The following is a 27,172-nucleotide window of genomic DNA, read 5'->3' as shown; positions in this document are numbered from 1 at the left end:
TTGGCCTGGAGGCTGAGAGACAGAGGGGACCGGAGTTCCAGTGGGCCCACCCCCAGAAACCAGAGTCCACCATGATCTTGCACTCCCACTTCTCGGCATCGAAGACCAGTGACCCACTACCCAGGCTCCTCTAGGCCCCAAGTCAGCAGCGGGGATTCTGTGGCTGGTCTGAATGGCCGGCACAGCCCTGGGATTCAGCCGTCTGCAGGAGGCGGTCGGGCTGGCAGCGCTGGCCTTTCTGAGGGCCCTCTGCCAGCTGGAGCACTCAGACCTGGCCCACTTCCCAGGCGGTACACGGATATAGGTTGAAGAAGTCCAGGGCGGCGGGAGACTCCCTCACGGGGACCGTGAGCAGGCTGGCGGTGACGTCGGGGACGAAGACCGCTCAGTGAGGCCGCGGGTGGGCCCCCAGCCCCGGCTGGTCTGGACGGACCCAGAAACGCCCTGCCGGCGCCGGGCAGGGCCCCAGGCGGAGCTGCTCTTCTCCCCGCCGTCTTCCCAGCTTCTCCCGAGGTCGGGCGGCCCTCCTGCCCGGGGTGTGTGGCGTGGACATGGTCTCTCTTGCCTGCAGGGATGGGACAGCTGGCCGCCCGGCGACCCCAGGTCCCTTCGGACGTCTTCGGCACCCTGGCCGGCTGGTGAGCCTCCGCGCCGACTTCATCCGGGGCCAAGGGCTTGCGGCCCGCTTCTTTGGGATGGGATGCTTCAGTTTGGGCTTGCCTACCAGGATCCGGGCGGCCTCTGAGGCAACGGGTGAGTCTCCAGGCCGGGGCCCCCGGGCGTCTAAGTTGGCTTATCCTCTCCTTCTGAGGACTAGGAGGACCGGGAGGACCGGGAGGACGGGGAGGACGGAGAGGAAAGAGAGGCTTTGGACTGGAGGGGGCGCTGGGTTCCTGAGCCTGGAGCGCCGCCTACAGGTGGACATCCCCGTGCGCGTCCCCGGCCTGCCCCAGGGCGCTGGCCGCCCTTCCGGCCCTTCACCTGCCCCTCCGGTTCCTCTTCTGGAAAGCCGAGGCAGGCTCCGGTCGGGGTGTCTTCCTTGGCGCCCAGCCGTTGGGTCTGGGCGGCCCGTTGCGCCACTTCATCAGGCACCTGCGCTCGCCCTTGCGGAGCCGATGGCTCAGGCTGCGCGAGGCGCGGAGAGATGGACCGGCTCGGTCGGGCTCAGCCCCGCACCGCCCCGCCCGGCACCGCCCCGCCCCGCCCCGCACTGCACTGCTCTGCGCGCCCAGCACCGCCCCGCCCCGCACCGCGCCGCCCCTCCCCGCCGCGTGCGACCCACCCGGACCACAACGCCCTCAGCTCACCGGCCACCAACGAGCTCCGACCCGCCCCGCGGTGGAGTTTTAAATGACAGACAGTCACCAACTTCAACTACTACAGTAATACAGACCAGTTTTCAAGCATGATAGCGAAAAAGTGAAGAAACAGTGTGTGACGTATTCCACTGCATCCAATTCACAAGGAGACGCAACGTGTTACTTGGGAGGAAGAACTTTGTGGATTCTTAGGACTAGAGGAAGATGTTCTGGATGAAGAACAAGCTGGAATCAAGACAGCCGGGAGAAATATCAATCACCTCAGATATGCAGATGGCACCACCTTATGGCAGAAAGCGAAGAAGAACTAAAGAGCCTCTTGAAAGTAAAGAGGACAGTGAAAAAGTTGGCTTAAAGCTCAACATTCAGAAAACTAAGATCATGGCATCCGGTCCCATCACTTCATGGCAAGTAGATGGGGAAACACTGGAAACAGTGACAGACTTTATTTGGGCGGGGGGGGGGGGTGTCCAAAATCATTGTAGATAGTGACTGCAGCCATGAAATTAAAAGACGCTCCTTGGAAGAAAAGTTATGACCAACCTAGACAGCATATTAAAAAGCAGAGCCATTACTTTGCCAACAAAGGTCCGTCTAGTCAAAGCCATGGTTTTTCCAGTAGTCATGTATGAATGTGAGAGTTGGACTATAAAGAAAGCTGAGCGCCAAAGAATGATGCTTTTAAATGGTGCTGTTGGAGAAGACTCTTGAGAGTCCCTGGGACCGCAAGGAGATCCAACCAGTCCATCCTAAAGGACAGCAGTCCTGAATATTCATTGGAAGGACTGATGCTGAAGCTGAAACTCCAATCCTTTGGCCACCTGATGGGAAGAGCTGACTCATTGGAAAAGACCCTGATGCTGGGAAAGATTGAAGGCAGGAGGAGAAGGGGACGTCAGAGGATGAGATGGTTGGATGGCATCACCGACCCAATGGACATGAGTTTGAGTAAACTCTGAGAGCTGGTGATGGACAGGGAGGCTTGGCATGCTTCAGTCCATGGGGTCACAGAGTCGGACACGACTGAGCGACTGAGCTGAACTGACAACTAGAGGATGGAAAGCTCCCACGTGACCTCCTGGTCCTCACACACCGGGGAGGGGGCGGGGGCGCCGTCAGAGGGAAGCTCAGGGGCTGCTGGAATGCGGTCCTGTCCCTCCTGACCCACGGGTACTGACTCCTGTCTGCGGCTCCGTACTGGTGAGTCCTCCCTTTGCTCCATCACCCTCCCTAGCTTCTCACCTCTGAGTGGGGCGGGGCTGAAGCAGGCTGGGGAAGGCCAACCCCTGCGTAGGGGCCGATTCACAGCAAAGTGGCCGTCCATCAGTCACGGAAAACTCTCCACACACTCTCAGCATGTTTCCACACACCATGACCTCAGCTGCCCGATCGGCATCACTGAGTCCAGCCAGATGATGAGCCGTTGACCAGGGGGAAACGGGGCCTCAGACACACACTCTACCACCGGACGACATGCCGTGCAGAATTTGAATAGGGTCCATGTCAGTTTCTGAACATAAAAATCAAGAATCTCAATCTGGATGGAGGCCGCCACTGTGGACGTGAAGGGTTCAACCCTACGCGCAGTAGGATGGGGTCACAGAATGTTTGGTTCCAGAGTGAACCATATCAGGAAGCCTGGGCTCTATCTGGTCCTCAGTGAGAGCAGTGGGTGGAGGAGAATGCTCTTGGAGGGAAGGGCGTCCCTCTCCTCTGGAGTTCCTGTGCCCAGGTCCTCGCAGCGATGAACTAAAATGAGCCGATCAAATAAAAAAGCGTAGCTGTAGAGGTGGGATCAGCTACATAATTGGGGGAACAGTGAAAATCGAGAATGCAGGGCCCCACGTTCACATGTCAAGACGGCAACCGGAGAGCATTAAAGCTAGGTGGAAGCCTGTCTGATCGCACAGCGCCCTGCCCACGAGCGGCTCTGCATGGAGCAATGGGCAGCCGGCGGATGCACACCGCGGTGCCGCCAGCACTTCCGGGGTGCCTCCTGGGGCCCCGCCCACGTGGGTGCCGCACGCACACCACGCACTCCACATGCACTCCACCACGAAACTACGAGGTTGGGGCGTCTCTTTTGTGAGGGTGCTCCCAGGCTTATGCGGGAATTTACCTAAAACACACGGGATTAGGGCAACGGTCTAAACCACTGACGTGTCTGACTCCAGGAACCTGCCTGCTCTGCCGCACGGCTCCCAGCTCAGACCTACCCAGTGCCGCCCTGAGGAGCTGGCAGGACCCTCACGCCCACCGGCATGGTCGGATGTCCATCTCAACCCCAGGCTCTCTAACCAAGGCCGGCAGCCGCGTGCAGGGGAGTCAGGCTCTGGGGTCAGGTTTGCCGGGCTTCCATTCCCAGATGGAAACTTCTGGTGATCTGAGCCTGAAGAACAGACCCAGTAACCCTGAGCCTTGGTGCTGTCATCGGGCGAATGGAAAGGACCCAGCAGAAGGAGAGCTCCGATGGCAGGCCCTGAAACAACTGGCCCGACACGAGTCTCCCCTCCCTCAGAGAACTTGCGTGTGGAGAGGAGGAAGCCCGGGGCCTCTTGATCAGAGGATCTCTCTGTGCCAGCATCCTGGGTATGCGGCCTCGTGTGCCGAGCACTGAGCAGGTGACGACTCGGGACGGGGGAAGGAGGGACGCTCTGAGCTCCGGCAGCAGCAGGTGCCCTGAGACCCCCAAATAGGACAGCTGCCCTGGTCCCTGCAGGTGGGCAGCACGTTCGGGCACCGGGAAGGGCCTCTGGAGGTGGTGCAGACAGGGCAGGGGCCCCGAGCCCTCCCCCACTCTGCTTCGGTCCTCAGGGGTAAAATGGAAGCTGACACACAAACAGACGACCTGGGGACGGGGCGGGGGCAGGGGGGGGGGCGGGTTCTGACAGGGTCAAGACGACTCAAGGGGGAGAGGACATTCTCTGAGACAAACGGAGCTGGGAAATCCGGATATCCACCCGCAGAACGAAGATCGATGTGACACACGCCACATAAAAAATCAGCTCAGAGTGGATCCATGTGACAGCTAAAATTCTCTAAGAGAAAACAGAAAGTAAATCTTCATCTGTTGACTTGACAATAGATTCTTTGCTACGACAGGAAAAGGACCAGAAGAAAAGATAAGAAAAAGAAAAGATGAATTTCACCAAAATGTAACCTGGTGGTACCTCAAAAACACTCTCCAGAGTATAAAAGACAGCCAACAAAATTTGAAAAAAATATTAGCACATCGTCTAGTCAGAGTATAGTATCCTGATACATGAAGAATATCTTTAACTCAATAAGAAGAAGTGACCCAATATTTTTAAAACAGTCAAAGGCTTAAATAGACATTTCTACAGAGGAGATATACAGGTGGATGGCTAACACAGGAAAGGATGTTTAGAACATCTGTCGTTAGGGAAATGAAAGTTAAACCACGATGAGATACCGTTGGAACTCAAGGAGATAGACCATGATTTGAGAAATTAACAACTGGTGATGAGGCAGTGGAGAAACCTGAAGCCGTGATATTGCAAGTGAGAATGGGAAATGGCTCCACCACTATGCAAAGCAAGTCAGCAGTTCCTGGAAAAGTAAACCGGAATTAGCATTTGGCCTAGAAGGCCTACTTCGTAGTGCAGTTTCAGTTCTGCAAGATGAATAGGCTCTGGAGACCCGCTGCAGCACAGAGTGCTGACCTGAGGCTGGCCGCACCGTGCTGTGCGCCAGGCGGCACAGAAAGCAGACCCCTGTTAAGCACTCCTACCACAATTAAAAAGCAGAAAGCTGCCAACAGCTACTCAAACATTTATGCAGGTATGTTCACCGAGGTAGCCACAGGAGACAAAAAAGGACAACAATCTGGACGTCCATCGCTGATAAGTGGATTAAAAAAACACCATTCACTGTTTTCAAATGGTATTTTGTCCAAAGCACAGAGACAGAGACCCCAGGATGCAGGAGGCTCAGTGGGGACAGACTTTCGTGGGGGAGAGGGGAATGTCCTCAGCCCAGATCTGACCCCAGCCCTCAGGGCGCAGAGCAGACCTGGAGCGTCCAGGACATGTGGTAGGGTGGGCACTCACAGGGAACTCTCTTCAGGGCTGTGCTGGGGCCCAGGGGACCAGAGACAACCAGGTGAGCCCCCAGACCTCCTGCTTCCACCCACCACCCCTGGTCACTGGGGAGCACAGTGGGTCAGGGCCACTGGTGGCCCGTCTGGGAGGGGCCTGGGTGACAGCTGGGAAACCTGGGGGAGAAGGCGCCCTGACTCCTCAGCTCTAATTCCTTTCCAGAGGTTCTCCCCAAACCCTCCATCCGGGCTGACCCAGGCTCCATGGTTGCCCAGGGGAGCCCCGTGACCATCTGGTGTCAGGGGTCTCTGCTGGCTGAGGTCTATCGTCTGCATAAAGAGAGGAGCTCTGTATACTGGGAGGCTAAGGGCCCTCAGGGCTCCAGGAACAAGGCCAGGTTCCCCTTTGAATCCTTGAGCTCAAGTGGTGCTGGGCAGTATCAGTGTGCATATCAAAGCAGGTACAGCTGGTCAGCACAGAGTGACCCCCTGCCCCTGGTGCTGACAGGTAAGAGGGAGGGGCGGGTCCCTCCAGGTCCCTCCCACCGTGGGAGCCTCCTCACGGGTAGAGGAGGAGAGTGTGTGCTCAAGGGGCCCCTGCCCTCCCAGTCCACACCTCGGGTCACTAGGGTGGAGGTCCCCCTTTAACACAGCCCCTTGCCCACAGGAATGTACAGGAAACCCTAGCTCTCGACTCAGCCCAGCTCGCTCGTGCTCCCTGGAGACAACCTGACCCTCCAGTGTCATTCAGGCCGGCCTTAGCAGATTTGCTCTGACCAAGGACGAGGGGCTCACCCCTCCCCTCCGTCTGGAAGGGCAGCAGAGCCCCGACCTCCCCCTGGGCTGGATGAGCCACATGCACGGCGGCCAGTACAGATGCTACAGTGGACACAACCTCTTCTACACGTGGTTGGCCCCCAGCGCCCCCTTGGACATCCTGATCGCGGGTGAGGAGCCCCTGTCCTGGCCCAGGTCCCAACTGTCAGCTCAGGGCGCTGGACCAGGGTCGGCCCTTGTGGTGATGGGTCCAGGGAGAGGGTCCTGGAGCAGAGGCCCAGGTGGGGCAGGGGTCTAGGGGTAGAATGTGAAAACAGGAGTGAGAGGCATGGAGATTAAGGAGACGCACACAGACAGGCTGAGAGGAGCTGGGAGGGCTCACAGGGAGACCCTCAGCTCAAGGTCTGGGGTGCGGGGAGGGGCTCTCTGCTCATCACTCCTGCCCTCTCCCCAGGAATGCACAGGAAACGCTCCCTCTCTGCCCGCCCGGGGGCCTCAGTGCCCCAGGGAGAGAATGTGACCCTGCAGTGTTGCTCTGAGGTCCGGTCAGACACCTTCCATCTGTCCAAAGAGGGGTCACTCGCTGCTCCCCAGCACCTTCGTCTGCAGGACATGGCTCCACCCATTCAGGCCAACTTCACCCTGAGTGCTGTGACCTCAGCCCACAGTGGGACCTACAGGTGCTACAGCTCACACAGCACTGCCCCCCACCTGCTGTCCCTCCCCAGCAACTCCCTGGAGCTCCTGCTCTCAGGTGAAGAGATACCTGCCCATTCCCATGAAGAAGTCAGACCCACAGCTCAGCCCTGTCCCCCGGCAGCTCTGGGCTGCATGGGAAGAAAGGAGACACGGGGACGTCAGCCAGAGGTGACCCCACCTCACGGAAGGATGGATAATACAAGGGGACCCCTTTCCCTCTACTCCACATACTCCCTCCCCAGGGTCCAGGCAGTGCTAGGTGTGCAGAGGGGACTGAAGAGTGGAACGTTCTGGGCTTTGAGGGAAGACATGGAACTAAAAGCAGCATGAAGACCCAGACACACCCCCACACCCTCCTTCTGTCCTTGTTCCAGGGAGCAGCTGGGGCCTGCAGACCCCACCCACATGCGCGAGTTCCACGTCCGCTGAGTAACCGAGTCCTCCTAGCCTAGAGGAGATGGAGTTTTCCTGTCCTTGGTGACCTCCTGCTCCCCCTTCCCCACTAAACCTTTACAGGTTGTTTCCCACAGGGTCTAGGGTGGGGTGGGGATGAAGGAAGTCGGCTTCAGGTCCCAAGTATTACTGAGCTCACTGGTCCCCACTGGCTGCTCATAGTGAGAAGAATTACGTGAAGGGGAAGCCACCCAGCTGGGCAGGGAGAGAAGAGGAGGCGGCCTCCCCGCCTCTGTCCGTGGTGCTGATTCCCAGAGCCTGAAAGTCAAGGACACCAAGGGAACCAGCCGCACAGTGTGCAGGGCAGAGTGAAGGTGGCCTCCTCGCCTCTGTCCGTGGTGCTGATTCCCGGGAGCCTGAGAGTCAAGGGCGCCCAGAGAACCAGCCCCACAGTGCTCAGGGCAGAGTGAAGGCGGCCTCCTAGCCTCTGTCCGTGGTGCTGATTCCCAGGAGTGTGAGCGTCAAGGGCACCAAGGAAATCAGCCCCACAGTATGCAGGGCAGAGTGAAGGTGGCCTTTCATTTCCAGGTCAAAGAGGTGGGAGGGTTCACTGGACAGTTACATGTAAATCAATGAAACTAGAACATTCTCCCACACTATATAAAAAATAAACTCAAAATGGTTTGAAAACCTAAATGTTAGACATAACATCATAAAACTGCTGGAAGAGAACATGGGCCAAGCACTCTTTGATATACAGTGTATCAATATTTTCATAGATCAGCCTCCCAAGGCAAAATAAATAAAAGCAAAAATTAACAGATGGGACCTCATCAAACCTATAAACTTTAGCACAGCAAAGGAAACCTTCAACTACAAAAGACTACATATGGAATGGTAGAAACATTTGCCAATGATATGACCAAAATATATGAACTGCTCATATGACTCAAAATCAAAGAAACAAACAACCCATCAAAAAGGGACAGAAGAACTGAACAGACATTTTCCCAAAGACATACAGATGGCCAACGGGCACATGAGAAGATGCTCAACACTCAACACTGTCAGTATTTAGAAAAATGCAGATCAAACCTGCAATGAGTTACCACCACACACCAGTTGGAATGGATATCAACAAATACAGGTTATAAATGCTGGAGAGGGTGTGGAGAAAAGAGAACCCTCCGATACCACTGGGACATGTGTGTGCTTCAGTCGTGTCCGACTGTTTGCGAACCCATGGACTGTAGCCTGCCAGGCTCCTCTGTCCATGAGATTCTCCAGGCAAGAATACTGTGCCGGGGACCAGCCCCAGCTGATCCAGGGTATTCGAAGGAGAGACGGCCTAGGCGACTATTTATATGCTAATTAGAGATATAGAGAACAATAGAATGAGGATAGCTCAGTAGGAAAATTCAGTGGAGAAAAGAAGCTGAGTAGCTTGGTTTACGCGGAAGACCAATAAAACTTCAAGACAAGAAGTTTGCACCACTTACGTAGGCCGCAGGCGCCCTCTCGAATAGCGGAAGGTGCCTCACCCTAGACACCTTCTCGAGTGGGTCTTAGAAGCCCAGGCATAATTAGTAAGCGTGGTGGGTTCCGCGCTCCAGATGGAGACTCAGCTGGAAGTTAAAGGGAAGAATGACATGGGGAGACCAAGCGCTGGTGAACAAGGCCCGTAGCTTTATTTTTAATAGGGGCTTTTATACCCTAAGTTACACACAGAGGATAATAGGGGATGCAAAGTCAGCAGTCTTTGATTCTTATCAAAAACCAGGGTTTCTTTCCTGCAAATTTATCGTATACAAATGGTTTAGGTGATTTACATCATCTTCTGGCCAGAAGGCCTACTAACATTTTATGACTCTTGACAAGGACTTATCAACAAAGACTTATTTTCTCTAAGAGTAATTATTTTAAGGTTTGGCACCATCTTCCAAAGATAAAATTGCATTCCTATAGGGCGGATGTGTAATGGGTTTACAACAAAGAAAGAATTTATTACCTTAAGGGTCTAAAGTTACTAACACCAAGGCCACTACATATTTTTTCTATATACCAACTATTAATTAATACACATTCAAGGATACAATTCAGGGGATGTGAAAACTTGGCAACAAGCATTGACTCATCAATGAAATCCTTTACTAGTTTATTCTGACAGTTTCTAACTCTCTGAGAGGCTCTAAGCTATTTGAATATCTTAAGCTTCCCGTGCCTCTGGAGGCTAGGAGACTGTAAACAATCGTATGCATAGCTGCAGGAGTCCGGGTAAACTTGTCAGGCGAGTTAGAGAGCCATCTGAGGGGTTTGGATTTAAACACTCCTAATTGCCCAGGAACTTTATTAATTGGAGCTGTAAGTTAACTCTTTGACAGAGAGAGAGAGAGATGGTGGTAGGGGACAGCCCCCAGTAAAGTCAGAGGTGAGAGCACAAAGCAATAAAGTAGGCAGACTCTGGTTTTTTGGGGGGAAAATGCTCGAGAATATCCGGGGGGACTCCTGAGGCTCGATCCCGCCTTTGCGTATGCCGAGCCTCCTTCCTCATGACCTTTGTCACGAGTGGAATGCCTCACCGGCTCCCCGCAATACTGGAGTGGGCTGTCATGCCCTCATCCAGGGCATCTTCCCCACCCAGGGACTGAACGCGCGACTCTCTGGTTTCCTGCCTTGGCAGGCGGCTTCTTTACCACTAGCTTCACCTCTCGTACCTTGAAAGGTGCTTTTCTTCCAGTTTAGAGCCATCCTGCCCATGGCCACTAGAGGGCACATGAGAGACATAGCAGAGTCTGTCCTCGCGGCAAGACTTGTTCAGGAGACACCCCCAGGACTTCCCGCTGAACCGGTGCTTCGTCCGCCCTCAGAAAAAGCCAGCTGCGTCCAGGAGAGACGATGAGCCCAGCCGGTCAAGCGAGGCTCTTACAGACCCCTCAGTTAGAGTCTCACACTTCACTGGTTAAATGAACCTCCCACCTAAACTGCTCATTCCCGCATCTCTGCCACATCATAGCACTGCAGACTTCAAGGTAATGAATTCAGGAGAAAGCCCTGGACTGGGAGTTTGAACCACAAGGTTTCAGAAAGAGTACCATGCGTTGCTATGTTCAATGTGGATAAATCGCATTTCCCTTCCCCGGCAGGTCTTGCCTCTGTTTAACAAAAAAGCAGTTATGATTCTACAAAGTAGTTCTGGGGCTCGAGAATTGGGGCACTGTGACTCCACCCAGGGCAAGAGACAGTGGTCCAGAAATGCAGATGTAGGAGTTCCTAATTAGTGAAAACAATTGTCTTAAAGAGGTTCAGTGAACTGATCTTCCACAAGGTGCCCAGAACACAGAAGGGGAAAGGACAGTCCCTTCAATAAACGGTGCTGGAAGAGCCAGATGACAGCAGGCAGGAGAATGAAGTGGGACCCGCAGCTCACACTATATGTGAAATCATCTCAAAACGCAGCAGAGACTTAAACACAGGGCCTGAAACCATGAAAGAACAAGAAACACAGGGGGAGCATCGTGACATGGTGTGGACAAGGGTTCTTTGGATACGACACCAAAAGCACAGGCAGCAAAGACAGAACCAGACCAGGGGGAGTCCGGTAAACAAAACCCACACAACAAAGGAAACAGTCCCAGGAAAGGCAATGGGTGCAACGGGAGAAGATGTGTGCAAACCACACATCTGATAAGGAGCTACTTCTCAAATATACAAGGAGCTCACACAACTCAACCCAAAGTAACACCAACCCGGTTTTTAAATGGGCACAGGACCTGAACAGGTATCTCTCAAAAGACGACGTCAAATGACCAAACAGGACATGGAAAGGTGCTCAACACCCACCAGTCCTCAGGGGAGCACACACCAGAGCCAGTGAGATGTCACTGCACGTGTTACACACACTCAACTGCCAGGGAAAAGACAGGTGCTGCCAAAATGCGGAGAGAAGAGAACCTTGTGCACGGTCGTTGGGAAGGCAGTCGGTGCAGCCACCGTGGAAAACAGTGTGGAGTTTCCTTAAGAAACTAAAAGCAGAACTACCACATGACCCAGCAATTCCACTCCGGGGTATGTATCCAAAGAAGAGGAAGCAAGGACCTCACAGATGTATCTGCACTCCTGTGTTCTGCAGTGTTGTTCCCAGTAGCAGGATGCGGCCACAACCTGGATGTCTGTCGATAGATAAATGCACAAAGAAAATGCCAGACACACACACACACACACACACACACACACACACACACACAATGGAGTCTCACTCAGCCTTTTAACTAAGGAAATCCTCCTTTTGAGACAACATGGGTGAAACTGGAGGACATTAAGCCGAGTAAAGTAAGCCAGACACAGGCAAGCAAACGCAGCAGGAGCTCACTAACCTGTGGAATCTAAAACAGACTCCACGAAATGGAGGAGAATGTAGTCCCCAGAGGCTGGGAAGGGGATAACGGGGAGGTGCTGGTCACGAGAAACAAAGTTCTTCGGACGCCGATGAGTAAGTTCTGGAGACCTGATGTGCATCGATGTGACTAGACCGACCATACTCTACTGTAGACTCAATCCTGCTCAGAGGGTAGCCTGGAAGTGTCCTCAGCAGACCCGCAGACCAAGGTGAACTACGGGAGCTGATGGACACACTAATTATAATTGGCATGACTGCGGTACTTATTTCAAAGTGTAGACAGAAGTCACAACGTCAAGCTGTGCATGTGGAACAGATACAATTTTTGTCGATGCAGTTCGGTTCAGTTCAGTCACTCAGTCGTGTCTGACTCTCTGCGACCCCATGGATCGCAGTACGCCAGTCCTCCCTGTCCATCAGCACTCCCGGAGTTCACCCAAACTCATGTCCATTGAGTCCGTGATGCCATCCAACCATCTCATCCTCTGTAGTCCCCTTCTCCTCCTGCCCTCAATCTTTCTCAGAATCAGGATCTTTTCAAATGAGTCAGTTCTTCACATCAGGTGACCAAAGTATTGGAGTTTCAGCTTCAGCATCAGTCCTTCCAATGAACACCCAGGACTGATCTCCTTTCGGATGGATGGTTGGACCTCCCTGCAGTCCAAGGGACTCTCAGGAGTCTTCTCCAACACCACAGTTCAAAAGCATCAATTCTTCGGCACTCAGCTTTCTTCATAGTCCAACTCTCACATCCATACGTGACTACTGGAAAAACCATAGCCTTGACTAGATGGACCTTTGTTGGCAAAGTAATGTCTCTGCTTTTGAATATGCTATCTAGGTTGGTCATAACTTTCCTTCCAAGGAGTAAGCGTCTTTTAATTTCATGGCTGCAATCACCACCTGCAATGATTTTGGAGCCCAAAAAATAAAGTCTGACACTGTTTCCACTGTTTCCCCATCTATTCCCCATGAAATGATGGGACCAGATGCCGTGATCTTAGTTTTCTGAAATTTGAGCTTTAAGCCAACTTTTTCACTCTCCTCTTTCACTTTCATCAAAAGGCTTTTTAGTTCCTCTTCACTTTCTGCCATAAAGGTGGTGTCGTCTGCATATCTGAGATTATTGATATTTCTCCCGGCAATCACGATTCCAGCTTGTGTTTCTTCCAGCCCAGCGTTTCTCATGATGTACTCTGCATATAAATTAAATAGGCAGGGTGACAATATACAGCCTTGACATACTCCTTTTCCTATTTGGAACCAGTCTATTGTTCCATTTCCAGTTTTAACTGTTGCTTCCTACCTGCATACCGGTTTCTCAAGAGACAGGTCAGATGATCTGGTATTCTCATCTCTTTCAGAATTTCCCACAGTTTATTGTGATCCACACATTCAAAGGCTTTGGCATAGTCAATGAAGCAGAAACAGATGTTTTTCTGGAACTATATTGCTTTTTCTATGATCCAGTGAATGTTGGCAATTTGATCTCCAGTTTCTCTGCCTTTTCTAAAACCAGCTTGAACATCTGAAAGTTTATGCCTCAGATATTGTTGAAGCTTGGCTTGGAGAATTTTGAACATTACTTTACTAGCATGTGAGATGAGTGCAATTGTGTGGTACTTTGAGCATTCTTTGGCATTGCCTTTCTTTGGGATTGGAATGAAAACTGACCTTTTCCAGTCCTGTGGCCACTGCTGAGTTTTCCAACTTTGCTGGCATATCGAGTGCAGCACTTTCACAGCATCATCTTTCAGGATTTGAAATAGCTCAACTGGAATTCCATCACCCCCACTAGCTTTGTTCAAAGTGATGTTTCCTAAAGCCCACTTGACTTCACATTCCAGGATGTGGGGCTCTAGGTGAGTGATCACACTATCATGATTATCTGGGTCATGAAGATCTGTTTTGTACAGTTCTTCTGTGTATTCTTGCCACCTCTTAATATCTTCTGCTTCTGTTAGGTCCATACCATTTCTGTCCTTTATTGTGCCCATCTTTGCATGAAATGTTCCCTTAGTATCTCTAGTTTTCTTGAAGAGATCTCTAGTCTTTCCCATTCTGTTGTTTTCCTCTATTTCTTTGCATTGATTGCTGAGGAAGGCTTTTTTATCTCTCTTTGCTATTCTTGGAACTTTGCATTCAGATGGGAATATCTTTCCTTTTCTCCTTTGCTTTTCACTTCTCTTCTTTTCACAGATATTTGTAAGGCCTCCCCAGACATCCATTTTTTGCATTTCTTTTCCATGGGGATGGTCTTAATCCCTGCTCCTGTACAAAGTCATGAACCTCCGTCTAGAGTTCATCAGGCACTCTATCAGATCTAGGCCCTTAAATCTATTTCTCACTTCCACTGTATAATCATAAGGGATTTGACTTAGGTCATACCTGAATGGTCTAGTGGTTTTCCCTAATTTCTTCAATTTAAGTCTGAATTTGGCAATAAGGAATTCATGATCTGAGCCACAGTCAGCTCCACGTCTTATTTGTGCTGACTGTATAGAGCTTCTCCATCTTTGGCTGCAAAGAATATAATCAATCTGATTACGGTGTTGACCATCTGGTGATGTCCATGTGTAGAGTCTTCTCTTGTGTTGTTGGAAGAGGGTGTTTGCTATGACCAGTGCGTTCTCTCGGCAAAACTCTATTAGCCTTTGCCCTGCTTCATTCTGTACTCCAAGGCCAAATTTGCCTGTTACTCCAGGTGTTTCTTGACTTCCTACTTTTGCATTCCAGTCCCCATTAATGAAAAGGACATATTTTGGGGGGGTGTTAGTTCTAAAAGGTCTTGCAGGTCTTCATAGAATCATTCAGCTTCTTCAGCATTACTGGTTGGGGCATAGGCTTGGATTACTGTGATGTTGAATGCTTTGCCTTGGAAACAAACAGAGATAATTCTGTCATTTTGAGATTGCATCCAAGTACTCCATTTCGGACTCTCTTGTTGACCATGAGGGCTACTCCATTTCTTCTGAGGGATTCCTGCCCACAGTAGTAGATATAATGGTCATCTGAGTTAAATTCACCCATTCCAGTCCATCTTAGTTCGCTGATTCCTAGAATGTCGACGTTCACTCTTGCCATCTCCTGTTTGACCACTTCCAATTTGCCTTGATTCATAGACCTAACATTCCAGGTTCCTATGCAATATTGCTCTTTACAGCATCAATTTTGTCAATTATACCTCAGTAAAGCTGAAAAGGTTTTCTTTCATTTAATACAGCAGGCACGTTTGGAGTTATTCCATTTCTCATTTTAGGCACTTGCTCTTGTGTTTAAAATACGTATTTGCATTTTTATTTCTGAACACGTATGCATTCTCCTCCTCCTTTAGAAAAGACTAAGTTCTAATGGTACTTCACCTGAACGCTGGGTACTCATATACATGTGTGTGGGCATGCGCACATCTCTCTCCATGCACACGTGTGTGTGTGTTTGTGCATGCAAGCGTTTGTCTGTGTACTTTTCCAAAGCTCATTTTCAGCCATGCGTTCCTCTCTGTTGCATCTCACTGTCTCTCTGCCATCTCTCAGTGTTCCTTTCTGTGTGAAAACCGTCAGTCTCCAAGAACTTGCACCTCTGGAAATGCCTTCTTTCACGCTCATTCTCTTTTTATCAAGTTGCTTGAGAACACTTCTATTTGGAATCCAGCGTGTGACTCAAGTACTAGGAGAGGAAAACGCTTGTCAAGGTTAAGGGCCCCATGCCCCCAGAGCCCACCTCCTCTCTCAGGACCTGGAGGGTTGAGACTGAGCCACGGCGCACAGCGGGAGGCGGTGCCGAACCTCCTGGAAGCTGGGGATGTGCTCTGCATGAAGCCCTCACTTCTGCCCCTTGCAAGTACTCCGACTCAGGGGGAACTCTTCCTGGTTAATTCCCTGATGGCACTGCTCCAATATCCTTTAGCGCCCCCTTTTGGTAGGGGGCAGTCCGCTCCCTGTGGGCTGGTCATTCTCTTGATAATCTGCGTTTTCCACAGGAAGTAGTTTCAGGACATTTTCAGGGCCTGGGTCCAGTCTGCCTTTTTTTAGTTGAAATTTACTTAAAATAGAACTGACTGTTTCAAATTGTATAATTCAGTGCGAAGTACTTTCTAAATTTAACCTTCAGTTTCTCAGTTTACTATGAAAGGTCTAGATTCGGATGTTACTTTCTTTACCTTGTAGTTAATTAACCTATTTGTTGACATCGCTGCGGCACACAGGCTCTCCGTTGCAGGGTGTGGAGTCTTTAGCCCAAGTGTGCCGTGTCTGGATCCCTGGCCGGTGATCCAGCCCGGGGCCCTAAGTAAGGAGCGCTGAGTCTCAGTCAGGGGCCAGCAGGGCGGCGCTCGGGTGTCACGTGCACACACATGAGTCCCCGCCCTTCGCAGGTCGGTTCTCATCAGTAAAGGAGGCTCCGTTATTTGCTTCCTCAGCCCTTGCCGTCTGTCGTGAGTGTCTTCCATCTGTCGTGAGCGTCTTCCCGTCTGACACTTACAACAGATACCACACTGGCCCTCAGCACAGGCCCGCCTCTCCTGAATCTCCCTGTCTGCTCTCTGTGCTGCACTCTGGACCATTTCCTCAATGCTATACTCTGACTTCATACGTGGCCGCTCAGCTCTCTTCTTGGCTGCATGACTTTTTAACGTGTTCAGTCTACTGTATTGTTCACATCGAAAAATTTTCACCTCTTTTCAGTGACCACCTGTTCTTCTACAAAATAATCCACATGCTTGCCTCCCTTTATTTTTCTGTGACCATGGTTCCCTCTGTGTGTCCACATGGGTGGAAACCTTCCTCTGACCTCGAGATGATCCGCGCCACCGGGGCCACACACCGACCTCTCCTACTTTGCTGTGGTTTGCCTCCATTTGGGGAACTTTCTTTCTGCCCTTGTCTTTTGCTCCGTGTTTCAGAAACACTCTCCAAGCGAGTCTCAGTGTTAGAAGGAGAGGAGGCTCTGGGTGGGCACCACACTCACCCCCTTCGGTGCAGTCTCAGCCCGCAACCCTTCACGTCCACCCTCTCCTGGGGTCACCTCGTCTGGAAATTGACCATGATGACGGTAGCAAGAGCCCGCAGCCCATCTGAGGGCTGGGGTCAGGACAAAATGCAGAGGAGGAACCTCAGGCCCAGATAAAGGGCACCGCCACCCCAGGTTACATGAGCAGCGGGCACACATTTACAGGACTATCTGTTTTCCATCACAGTGAGAGCTCTGATCGCAATCAATACCCCCTAAAGCTTGCAGGTGATGACAAGACCAGAAAGACACTGTGCCCAAGGAGCCTGGGGCCCTGAGGAGGCAGGAGGTACCCAGGGGCTTGTTCCCAGGAAGGCGGGCTGGATGGTGATGCCATAAAGAGAGATGCCCCTAAAGGGGGCTGTGACGGGGAAAACCCACACTCTGGGGCAAGAGAGGAGTCAGTTTCCTTCCTTATTCCCTGAGCATCTCCTCTGGGCTCTTGGCCACATGGACTCCACTGAGCCCAGGGAGACGCTGACCGTGTATCGCTCATAAACAGCAGACTTCTGGACACAAAGGGGAAGGAGAGGGTGGGACGAATGCAGAGAGTAGCATGGAAACGCGCACACCGGCACGTGTAAAACAGACCACGGGGGAATGTGCCATGAGACTCAGGGACCTCACACAGGGGCTCTGTGACAACCTAGAGAGAAGGGAGTTTCTAGAGGAAGGGCATGTGACACATACGGCCGATCCATGCTGATGTATGGCAGAAACCAGCACCATATTGTAAAGTAATGATCCTCCAATTTAAAAAAAAATGTGTTTCTGGGGATCTGAGTCCTGCGGGCAGCAGGGGCTGGCATCCTCCCTGAAGCATCTCCAGGGCCTGGTGACCCCATCCACAGTGAGGACCCCACAGGGACCTGTTGACGGGTGGGCAGAGGAGGAAGCAGACCCCGAGGTGAGGCTCACAGAGGGGAGGCCGTATCCTGGATGCCCTCTACTGGAAGGGGCGTCTCAGGAACACACTGGGACTGTCATGGGGACGACGCCAGGCTTTCAAAAAGAGGCTGTTCCCCTTCCTGCAGGGACGCTGATGTGACAGCCGCGTGACAGGAAGCCCCAGCCTCTGAGAGGACACACCCTGTGGTCTGTCTGGAGGACACCCAGGTCTCCATCCTCACAGCCTGGACCGCAGGGAGGAGACGCCATGGCCCCCGCGCTCCCCACCCTGCTCTGCCTTGGTGAGATGAGGAGGGGCAGGGGGAGCCCTGGTCTGGAGGGACTGACCCCCCGGCCAACCTGCTCCGTCAGGGGACCCCAGGGCCAGGAGACTCCCGGGGCGGAGAGGCAATCCTCAGAGCTGAGGGCACACCTCTCACAGGGCGCTCTCTTCCAGGACTGAGTGTGGGCCTGAGGACCCAGGTGCAGGCCGGTGAGTCTGTCCCAGGGCCCAGCTCCCTCCTCTCGTGGGGACAGGGGTCACACAGGGGACAGGGGAGGGACAGGGGAGGGAGGGGGCAGCTCAGGGCTCACGGATGGGGAGTCTGGGAGGTCTGGGCTGAGAGCCGGAGCCTGGGCGCAGGGGATGCCTGGTGAACCCGTCTCTAATTTCCTTCCAGAGACCCTCCCAAAACCCACCATCTGGGCAGAGCCAGGCTCTGTGGTCCCCAGGGGTAGCTCCGTGACCATCTGGTGTCAGGGGTCCCCCAGGGCCCAGGAGTTCCATCTGGATAAAGAGGGAAACCCAGATCTCTGGGACAGACAGAAACCCCCAGGTCCCGGGGACAAGGCCAGGTTCTCCATCCACTACATGAGAGACGACCACGCAGGGAGCTATCAGTGCTACTACGGAACCCGCACTGGCTGGTCAGAGCGCAGTGACCCCCTGCAGCTGGTGGTGACAGGTGAGGGATCTAGGGGGCCTCGGGCTCTGCCCTCAGGAGGGGGTCTGCTCTCAGGGGGTGTCCCTCTCACAGCCCAGCCCTGGGGAGGGGAGGGGAGGGGAGGGGAGGGTGGGGGCCCCACGGAACCAGCTGCGTCCTTCTCTCTAGGACCCTACGGCAAACCCAGCCTCTCAGCCCTACCGAGCCCTGTGGTGATGTCGGGAGGGAACGTGACCCTCCAGTGTGCCTCCAGTCAGGGATTTAACAGATTCCTTCTGACCAAGGAAGGAGAAGACGAGTCCTCTCGGACCCTGGATGGACAGCAAACCCCCGACGGGCAGACCCAGGCCCTGTTCCCCGTAGGCCCCGTGACCCCTGGGCACAGGTGGACGTTCAGATGCTACGGCTTTTACAGGCACACCCCCAGGGTGTGGTCAGCCCCCAGCGACCCCCTGGAGCTCCTGGTCTCAGGTGAGGAATCCCGTCCTGACCCCATACATTTGTGCAGACAAGACAACGTACTGGGGTCTCTGCTCCCAGGGGAGCCCCTGTGAGAGGGTGGGGAGAGGAGAGTGGGGCTCACAGGATAGACACACAGACTGAGACACGGCGAGGCCTGGGGCCGGGCCGGGAGAGGGGGGTCCACAAGGGAAGCGGTCCCAACAACCGACGCGTGTCTCTCCCCAGGGCTGTCTGGGAAGCCCTCCCTCCTGACCCCGCAGGGCCCTGTCATCACCTCTGGACAGAACCTGACCCTTCAGTGTCACTCTGACGTCGGCTACACCAGATTCGCTCTGTCCAAGGAGGGGGGACAGGATCTCCCACAGCACCCTGGGTGGAGGCCCCAGGGAGGGCTCTCTCAGGCCGACTTCCCCCTGGGCCGGGTGGGCACCATCCACGGGGGCCAGTACAGATGCTACGGTGGACACGGCCTCTCCTCCGAGTGGTCGGCCCCCAGTGAGCCCCTGGAGCTGCTGGTGGCAGGTGAGGAGACAGCGGGTCAGTCGGGGACCAGACTCTGCACAGGCCCCACCGGGGAGCCCCAGGGGTGATGCTGGGACCAGGGGGAGGGGTCCCGGGGAGGAGACAGAGAGACGGGGTGAAGGAAGGGAGAGACTCAGAGAAACAGAGACAGCGCTGAGGGGCCAGAGAGGCCCGCAGAGTCTAGCTCAGAACCCGGGCCGGCGCCCGCACCCCCTTCCTCTCTGCAGGATGGCTCAGAGACAGCCCCTCCCTCTCGGTGCAGCTGGGCCCTTCGGTGGCCCCGGGGGAGAATGTGACCCTGCTGTGTCAGTCAGGAGAGAGGACGGACACCTTCCTTCTGTCCAAGGAGGGGGCAGCCCATCGCCCCCTGCGTCTGCGCTCCCAGAGCCAAGACGGGCGGTACCAGGCCGAGTTCTCCTTGAGCCCTGTGACCTCAGCCCACGGGGGCACCTACAGGTGCTACGGCTCACTCAGCACAGACCCCTACCTGCTGTCACAGCCCAGTGAGCCCCTGGCGCTCGTGGTCTCAGGTGAGGCCCAGTCTGTCCGTCTCACTCAGCAGCTCGGGGCTCTGCCCTGGGAGCGCAGGGCGGTGGTGGAGGAGGGGGCGCTGAGAGAGGGCCCCCTGGGGGAGGGGCCTTGGAGCCTGTGCCCCGCCCCTTCCTCCCGGACTGGGGTCCCAGAGGGGCAGGTGGGCAGTGGCAGGGTCTCGGGGAGGTCACAGGGCCATGCAGGGCAGAGGGGAGTGAGGTGGGGACCCCAGGTTGGCCCAGTGTACCCCTTCCTGGGCTTATTCCCAGGGGCCCATTCTCCCCGCCTCAGACCCAGACCCGAACCTGGGGAGTCTCGGGGCTCTATGCTCAGGGGAGACAGCCCACCCCAGGGCACTTTGAGATTCTCTGGGAGGACAAGGCCTTTCAGATCGTCAAAGGCTGGTGGGGAGTCGGGCGGAGATGGCTCGGGAGCCACAGGCTGCAGGGGCCTGAGGCTGCTGGATGGGGGTCAGTCTGGGCAGCAGCAGACCCGCCCCAACCCATCCTACCCCCGGAGGCTCCAGGGATCACCCCATCCCCCGGGCAGAGTCCAGCAGGCAGATGCAGAGGGCTGAGTGAGCGTCTGTGGGGGGGCAGTGGTGGATCCGTGGGAACTGTGGTTGGGTCCCACCCTGGGACCCCGAAGACCACCGCTCAGAGGCGGCTCCCACCATGGGACCCCGCAGACCACAGCTCAGGGGCGCCCCCCCCACCCGGGGACCCCGCAAACCACAGCTAAGGGACGGGCCCCACCCTGTGCTGTCTGAGCTCCGGCAGCTCAGGGTCCTGAGCAGGAATGTCTGAGACAGTAAGAGAGGCCCCGGGAGGCTCCCGAGGAGAACATGGCCCACCTAATGCCTCCCTTTGGGACCCTCAGGCCCCCTGACAACTTCCCCCATCACCGTGGTCAGACCCACGAGTGGGGACGAGGACAGCGTCCCTGTCAGGGGCTGGGCTCCGGGGCCACATCCTGTCAAGGGAGGCGGGTGCCCTGGGCACACAACCCGCTTCTGGGTGACGGGGCTGGCGCTGACCTGTGCGACCTTACCCCAGACTACACAGTGCAGAATCTCACCCGGATGGGCCTCGCGGCCTCAGTCCTGCTGCTCCTCGGGGTCCTGCTCTGCCAGGCTTGGAAGGACCACAGAGGAGCCCGAGACGCGGCCTGGAGCTGAGCACGGGGGCCCTGCACCGCCCAGAGCACCGGAGCCCGGGACACGAGCTTCCAGCCCGGGAGCTTCAGGAAGAGCCTTTGCTGCGCATGCTGGGTGCGCTGTCTGCGGAGGCCCCGGGGGAGAGACGCAACACGGGGCGGGCGGGAGGACGCCGGGGCCTCCCCGGGGTGGCTGGGGGCCCAGACTCTGCTCACGGGGGCCCTCTCCCTCCCGGGGAGGACGCCCCGGCTGCTCTCACCCCTGGCTTGAGGCGCGTCCCCCATGGCAGGGGCAGGTCCTCACCCTGCACGCCCACAGGCTCTGTTCACTCTCAGGGAGGACGTGAGCCTCATTGTTCACGCCCGCCGTCTCTGGTGTGCGCAATGACTTCCATCCCTTCTCAGAAACAGAACATCGTTTAAGTAACTGAATAAAGGGGTGGAAGTGGGGCCCTGTTTGGAACAGTTGGATCCTAAACTCTTCCCTGAACCTCCTCTGGACCCCGCATGCCCCTTCCTCCTCATCAGAGGACACCCGCTGTAGTTTCTCCAGAAACACTGTCAGTGTGAAGGGACACCCTGGCGTTTGAAGTGACAGTCAGGGCTACACTGGTAAATGAGCTCAGGAATATATCGTTTTGTAAAGAGCCCCAACATGGGGTTTCCCTGGTGGTGAAGAGTCTGCCAGCCAATGCAGGAGACACGGGTTAAATCTGTGATCCTGGGGGACCCCAAGGCAAGGAGAAACTGAGTCTGTGAGCCGCAGCGACTGAGGCCAGCAAGTCCTGGAGCCCGTGCACCACAAAGAGGCCAGTGCTGCAGACGCCCAGACACTGCAGCCAAGGAGCAGCCCCGCTCACACAACCAGACACACCCCCGCAGCAACACAGACCCAGCACAGACAAAATCATCAGGCAATAAATGCTTAAAGAGCCTAGTGTGAACTGTGTGTCTCCTTTGGGGCAAACGTGCTCCGTGGCCAACCTCAAGGAGCCCGGGTGAATGCGCTGAAGGCCGGGTGGGAAGGAAGAGCAGGCGGACTTTCCCACAGGGCGAGTCCGGTGTAGCAAGCCCCCACCGATGGCCCCATGGGCACAGATGTGTCCTTCTCATTACAATCATATAGGATCGTCTCCACCTCAGTTTTATGCCCCAGGGACCCTGAAATGACATGCCCACCTCCTAGTTCATCTGTAAGAGAGGGAAAGAGAAAACCATGGAGGAGACAAGGCTGACTCTTATGAATCCCAGCACATCACGGGCAGGGGTACTCATCACCGCGGTCAATCTGGAGAGTCGACAGCAACTCTCAGTTAAAGGGCAGAGACACAGCGCTGGCCCACAGTTGTATAACCCAGAGGAAGATGCCTGCACGGCCACGTGTGTACAAGGAGAAAAAGGACACGTGGGTTGTTCACAGTAGAAAAAGTTACAGAAATCACTTTCACCAAAATGAATGGTTTGGTGTGTATATATGTGACAGAATTTTATACAAAAAATGCATAAAGCTGGACTGCTACAGGAACACAGGTCAGTTTTCAAGCATGATGGTGAATAAGTGAAACACGACCGTAGGAGTCCAGTCCATCACATCAAATTCAAAAGGCAACAACGTGGGACTCAATACACAAAATAAGAAATGAGACGGGAGGAACAAGAGCTGCTACCGAGTTTCCCTGGTGGCTTGGTGGATAAGAATCCAGCCGCCAACGCAGGGGACGCGGGTTCCATCCCTGCTGTGAGAAGATCCCGCACCGGCCGCAAATGCTGAGCCCGCGGGCCCAGAGCCCTGCCCTGCGACAAGACACGTCACCAAAGCGAGGAGTCCAGGCACCGCAGAGAAGAGAAAAGCTTCCTGAGCTCAGCTCAATGGGAGGAAAGCCCCTGGGCAGCGAGGAAGACCCAGCACCGTCCTCTGTTCCTCAGGCATGTCCAACTCTGTGACTGCATGGACTGTAGCCCACCAGGCTCCTCTGTCCGTGAGATTCTCCAGGTGAGAATACTGGAGTGGGTTGCATTGCCCTCCTCCAGGGGATCTTCCCCACCCAGGGATCAAACCCAGGTTTCCCGTATTGAAGGCAGATTCTTTACCATCTGAGCAACCAGGGAAGTCCAGCAGGGCCAAAATTAATTAATAACCAATTTTTAAAATTGATACCTCAGAGATACAAAGGTTTATAAGAGACTACTAAGAACCAGTGTGTGTTGACCCATCCGACAGCAAACCTGGAAGACACGCACGAGTCTCTGGAGACACACAGCCCGCCAGAACGGAGGCAAGAAGACGCAGACAGCCTGAACAGACCGGCCACTGGAAGCGACACAGAATCCGTAATAACACCAGTGAAAACCCCATGCAAACCAGAGGCCAGAACTGGATGGCTTCATGGAGGACTTCTACCAAACTGACAAAGAGGAACTTATATGACCCTCTTCACGCTCTCCCAGGAGACTGAAGAGGACGAAACACTCCCAGAGTCTTTCTATGAGCCACCGTCACCCCGATGCCTAAACCAGACAAAGACACAACCAAAAAAGAAGTTACAGAACAGAGCGCTTTATGAACATACACACAAAATGGGCAACAAAATATTAGCTAACCACATTCAACAACACACAAAAAGAATCACATGCCAGGATCAACTTGGATTCATACCAGGGTCACAAGGATAATTCAACATGTGCAAATCGATCAATGTAAGTCACCACATCAACAAGAGAAAAGACAAAACAACATGCTTGTCTTAATAGGTTCAGAGAAAGCACTGATAAAATGCAACATCCATTCATCATAAAAGGTCTCGCCAAAGTGAGTACAGAGGGGAGACATCTCAAAGTAGTAAAACCTATTTATGACAAGCACACAGTCAACACAGTCCTCAAAGGTAACAAGCGGAAAGCCTTTCTAGAGCTCTGGGACAAGGTAAGGACGCCCACTCTCACCATTTGTGTTCAACACACCACTGGAAGTCCTAGTCATAGCAATCAGGCAAGAAAAAAAAAAAGGATTCAACTTGGGGCAGGAAGGAGGCAAAACTGTCCCTGTATGCAGATGACGTGATACTGCATTTACAAAACCCTGAAGACTGCACACACAAACTGCAGAACCGAGGGAGGGGGCTCCCTGGTCTGGGGAGTGGGCAGGTGGGTTGTCTGGGTCTGCAGTCTGTTCGTGTGTGTGTGTGTGTCTGTGTCTGTGTGCCCGCGTGTGTGCTCAGTCATGTCCAACTCTTTGTGACTCCACAGACAGTAGCCTGCCAGGCTCGTCTGTCCATGGATTCTCCAGGTAAGAATACTGAGGTGGGCTTCCATGTCCTTCTCCAGGGGATCTTCCCCACCCAGGGATCGAACTCGAGTCTCTGCACCTCCTGTGCTGGCAGGCAGATTCTTTACCCCTGAGCCACCTGGGGAGCCCGAGTGCAGCCTACCATCACTCCGTTTCTCTCATTCGAAAACGGCGCCAGATACCTGCTTACTCTTCTTGGTTTTCCCTGTGTATGTGGACTATCAGGGCTTCCCAGGGGGCACTAGTGGTTAAGAGCCCACCTGCCAGTGCAGGAGATGTAAGAGACTTGGGTTCAATCCCTGGGTGGGGAAGATCCCCTGGAGGAGGGCATGGCCACCCCCTCCAGTATTCCTGCCTGGAGAATCCCATGCACAGAGGAGCGTGTCAGGCTACAGGCCGTTGGGTCCCAAAGAGTCAGACATGGCTGTAGTGACTGAGCACGCACACTAGTTAACTATCGTTTCTGTTTTCCATTTCTGGCCTCACTGTGACACATTTCAGAAATTTTAATCAGCGCTTTAAGGAAGATGGCATATCGGGAAGTCCCAACCCTCATCTCACACAGAAACACTGATAAACCAGGATTATTTGGGCCTAATGACCTTTAAGCAAACTGAAGAATCCAGCTAGTGAGCTGCAACACCTCGGATGAGCAGAAAAAGCAAGAAGAACCACTTCAAAAGGATAAACAGCAGGTTCTATTTCCCTGTCTCCCCTGCCACAAGCTGGCAGAGCTCAGCACTGAGAGGACCCTCCTTGGGCCCAGGCCCCTCCTCCTCAGGAGGACAGTAGATGCAGCCGCGCCATGTCCCCAGGCTCCAGGCCGCTGCCTCAGGGACCGCCTCGCTGCTCAGCTCACGAGAGCACCAGGCCACAGACACACGTGGGGCCGCAAAGCAGGAAGAGAAGAGACGGGGCTCTGTGCGGCCGGCTCGGCCTTGGGGGTTAGAGGAGCACGGAGTCCTCAGACTTCTCCCTCAGGGCAGGGGCACGAGGGGGCGGGGGCACTGCATCGTTGCCCCGGACGGGAGGGCGGGGGAGCCTCATGTCACAGAGCACGTATCAGAGGCTCCAGAATCTCTAACTGGGCTGGGGGCAAAATCCCACCATATATCCAAGAGGAGGAGGCTGCTTCTCCCAGCGCACACACAGCAAAGCAGAGCCACAAGAAACATTGAGAATCAGAAACCATGACTCTGCCCAGGGAAGCAGAGAAATGGCAAGAAAATTGGAGATCTACGAGCTCCCTTATCACGGAAAACAATTGTCCCGAAGCAGCTCAGTGAACTGATCTTCCACAAGGTGCCAAGAACAGAGAATGGTAAAGGACACTGCCTTCAATAAACGGTGCTGGAAGAGCTGCTTCTGCTGTTGCTGCTGCTAAGTCGCTTCAGTTGTGTCCGACTCTGTGCAACCCCATAGACGGCAGCCTGCCAGGCTCCCCCGTCCCTGGGATTCTCCAGGCAAGAACACTGGAAGGGGCTGCCATTTCCTTCTTCAATGCATGAAAGTGAAATGTGAAAGTGAAGTCGCTCAGTCGTGTCTGACTCTATGCGACCCCATAGACTGCAGCCTACCAGGCTCCTCCGTCCATGGGATGCTCCAGGCAATAGTACTGGAGTGGGGTGCCATGGCCTTCTCCTGCTGGAAGAGGTAGATAACAGTAATTGTCTTAAAGAGCTTCAGTGAACTGATCTTCCACTGGGGTGCCCAGAACACAATGGGAAAATCCCTTCAATAAACGGTGCTGGAAGAGCCAGATGACAGCAGGCAGGAGGGTGAAGCTGGACCCTCAGCTCCAACTATAAGTGAAATCATCTCAAAATGCAGCAGAGACACAGGGCCTGGAACCATGAAAGAACAAGAGGAAGACACAGGGGGAGCGTCGTGACATGGTGTGGACAAGGGTTCTTTGGATATGACACCAAAAGCACAGGCAGCAAAGACAGAACCAGACCAGGGGGGTCCGGTAAATAAAACCCACACAACAAAGGAAACAGTCCCAGGAAAGGCAATGGGTGCAACGGGAGAAGATGTGTGCAAACCACACATCTGATAAGGAGCTACTTCTCAAATATACAAGGAGTTCACACAACTCAACTTTACTGGCAAAGTAACACCAACCCGGTTTTTAAATGGGCACAGGACCTGAACAGGTATCTCTCAAAAGACGACGTCCAAATGGCCAAACAGACATGGAAAGGCGCTCAGCATCCACCAGTCCTCAGGGGAGCACACGCCGGAGCCTGTGAGATGTCACTGCACGTGTTACACACACTCGACTCCCAGGAAAAAGACAGGTGCTGCCAAAATGCGGAGAGAAGAGAACCTTGTGCATGGTGGTTGGGAAGGCGTTGGTGCAGCCACCGTGGAAAACAGTGTGGAGTTTCCCCAAAAAACTAAACGTAGAACCACCTACCACATGACCCAGCAATTCCCTCCAGCGTATGTAGCCAAAGAAGAAGCCAGGACCTCAGAGACGTATCTGCACTCCTGTGTTCTGCAGCGCTGTTCCCAGTAGCAGGATGCGGCCACAACCTGGATGTGTGTCGATAGATAAAAGCACAAAGAAAATGCCAGACACACACACACACACACACACACACAATGGAGTCTCACTCACCTTTAAAAAAGGGAATCCCTCCTTTTCAGACAACATGGGTGAAGCTGGAGAACATTATGCCCAGTAAAGTAAGCCAGACACAGACAGGCAAACGCAGCAAGAGCTCACTGACC

The 27,172-nt window shown here is 54.0% G+C and overlaps 2 protein-coding genes across 2 annotated transcripts in view; both read left to right on the top strand.

Moving 5' to 3' along the window:
• Positions 1-27,172, top strand: part of LOC113875937 (leukocyte immunoglobulin-like receptor subfamily A member 6) — a 131,758-nt gene that overhangs the window by 34,954 nt on the left and 69,632 nt on the right. Inside the window, exons 1-2 of the mRNA XM_027514651.1 lie at positions 17,790-17,838; positions 17,994-18,029. Coding sequence (XP_027370452.1) covers positions 17,805-17,838; positions 17,994-18,029 — 70 coding nt within the window. The 5' untranslated portion in view covers positions 17,790-17,804. Of the gene's footprint in view, positions 17,839-17,993; positions 18,030-27,172 lie in introns of the transcript that reaches the window.
• LOC113875626 (leukocyte immunoglobulin-like receptor subfamily A member 6) lies at positions 18,183-21,286 on the top strand. The gene is made up of 5 exons (XM_027514162.1): positions 18,183-18,501; positions 18,649-18,951; positions 19,168-19,464; positions 19,692-19,994; positions 21,051-21,286. The coding sequence occupies exons 1-5, from the start codon at positions 18,183-18,185 to the stop codon at positions 21,170-21,172; spliced, it is 1,344 nt and encodes a 447-aa protein (XP_027369963.1). The 3' UTR covers positions 21,173-21,286.

The sequence above is a fragment of the Bos indicus x Bos taurus genome, chromosome 18, assembly GCF_003369695.1.
Source record: "Bos indicus x Bos taurus breed Angus x Brahman F1 hybrid chromosome 18, Bos_hybrid_MaternalHap_v2.0, whole genome shotgun sequence".
Taxonomy (NCBI): domain Eukaryota; kingdom Metazoa; phylum Chordata; class Mammalia; order Artiodactyla; family Bovidae; genus Bos; species Bos indicus x Bos taurus.
This window is presented reverse-complemented; position numbering and strand designations above follow the sequence as displayed.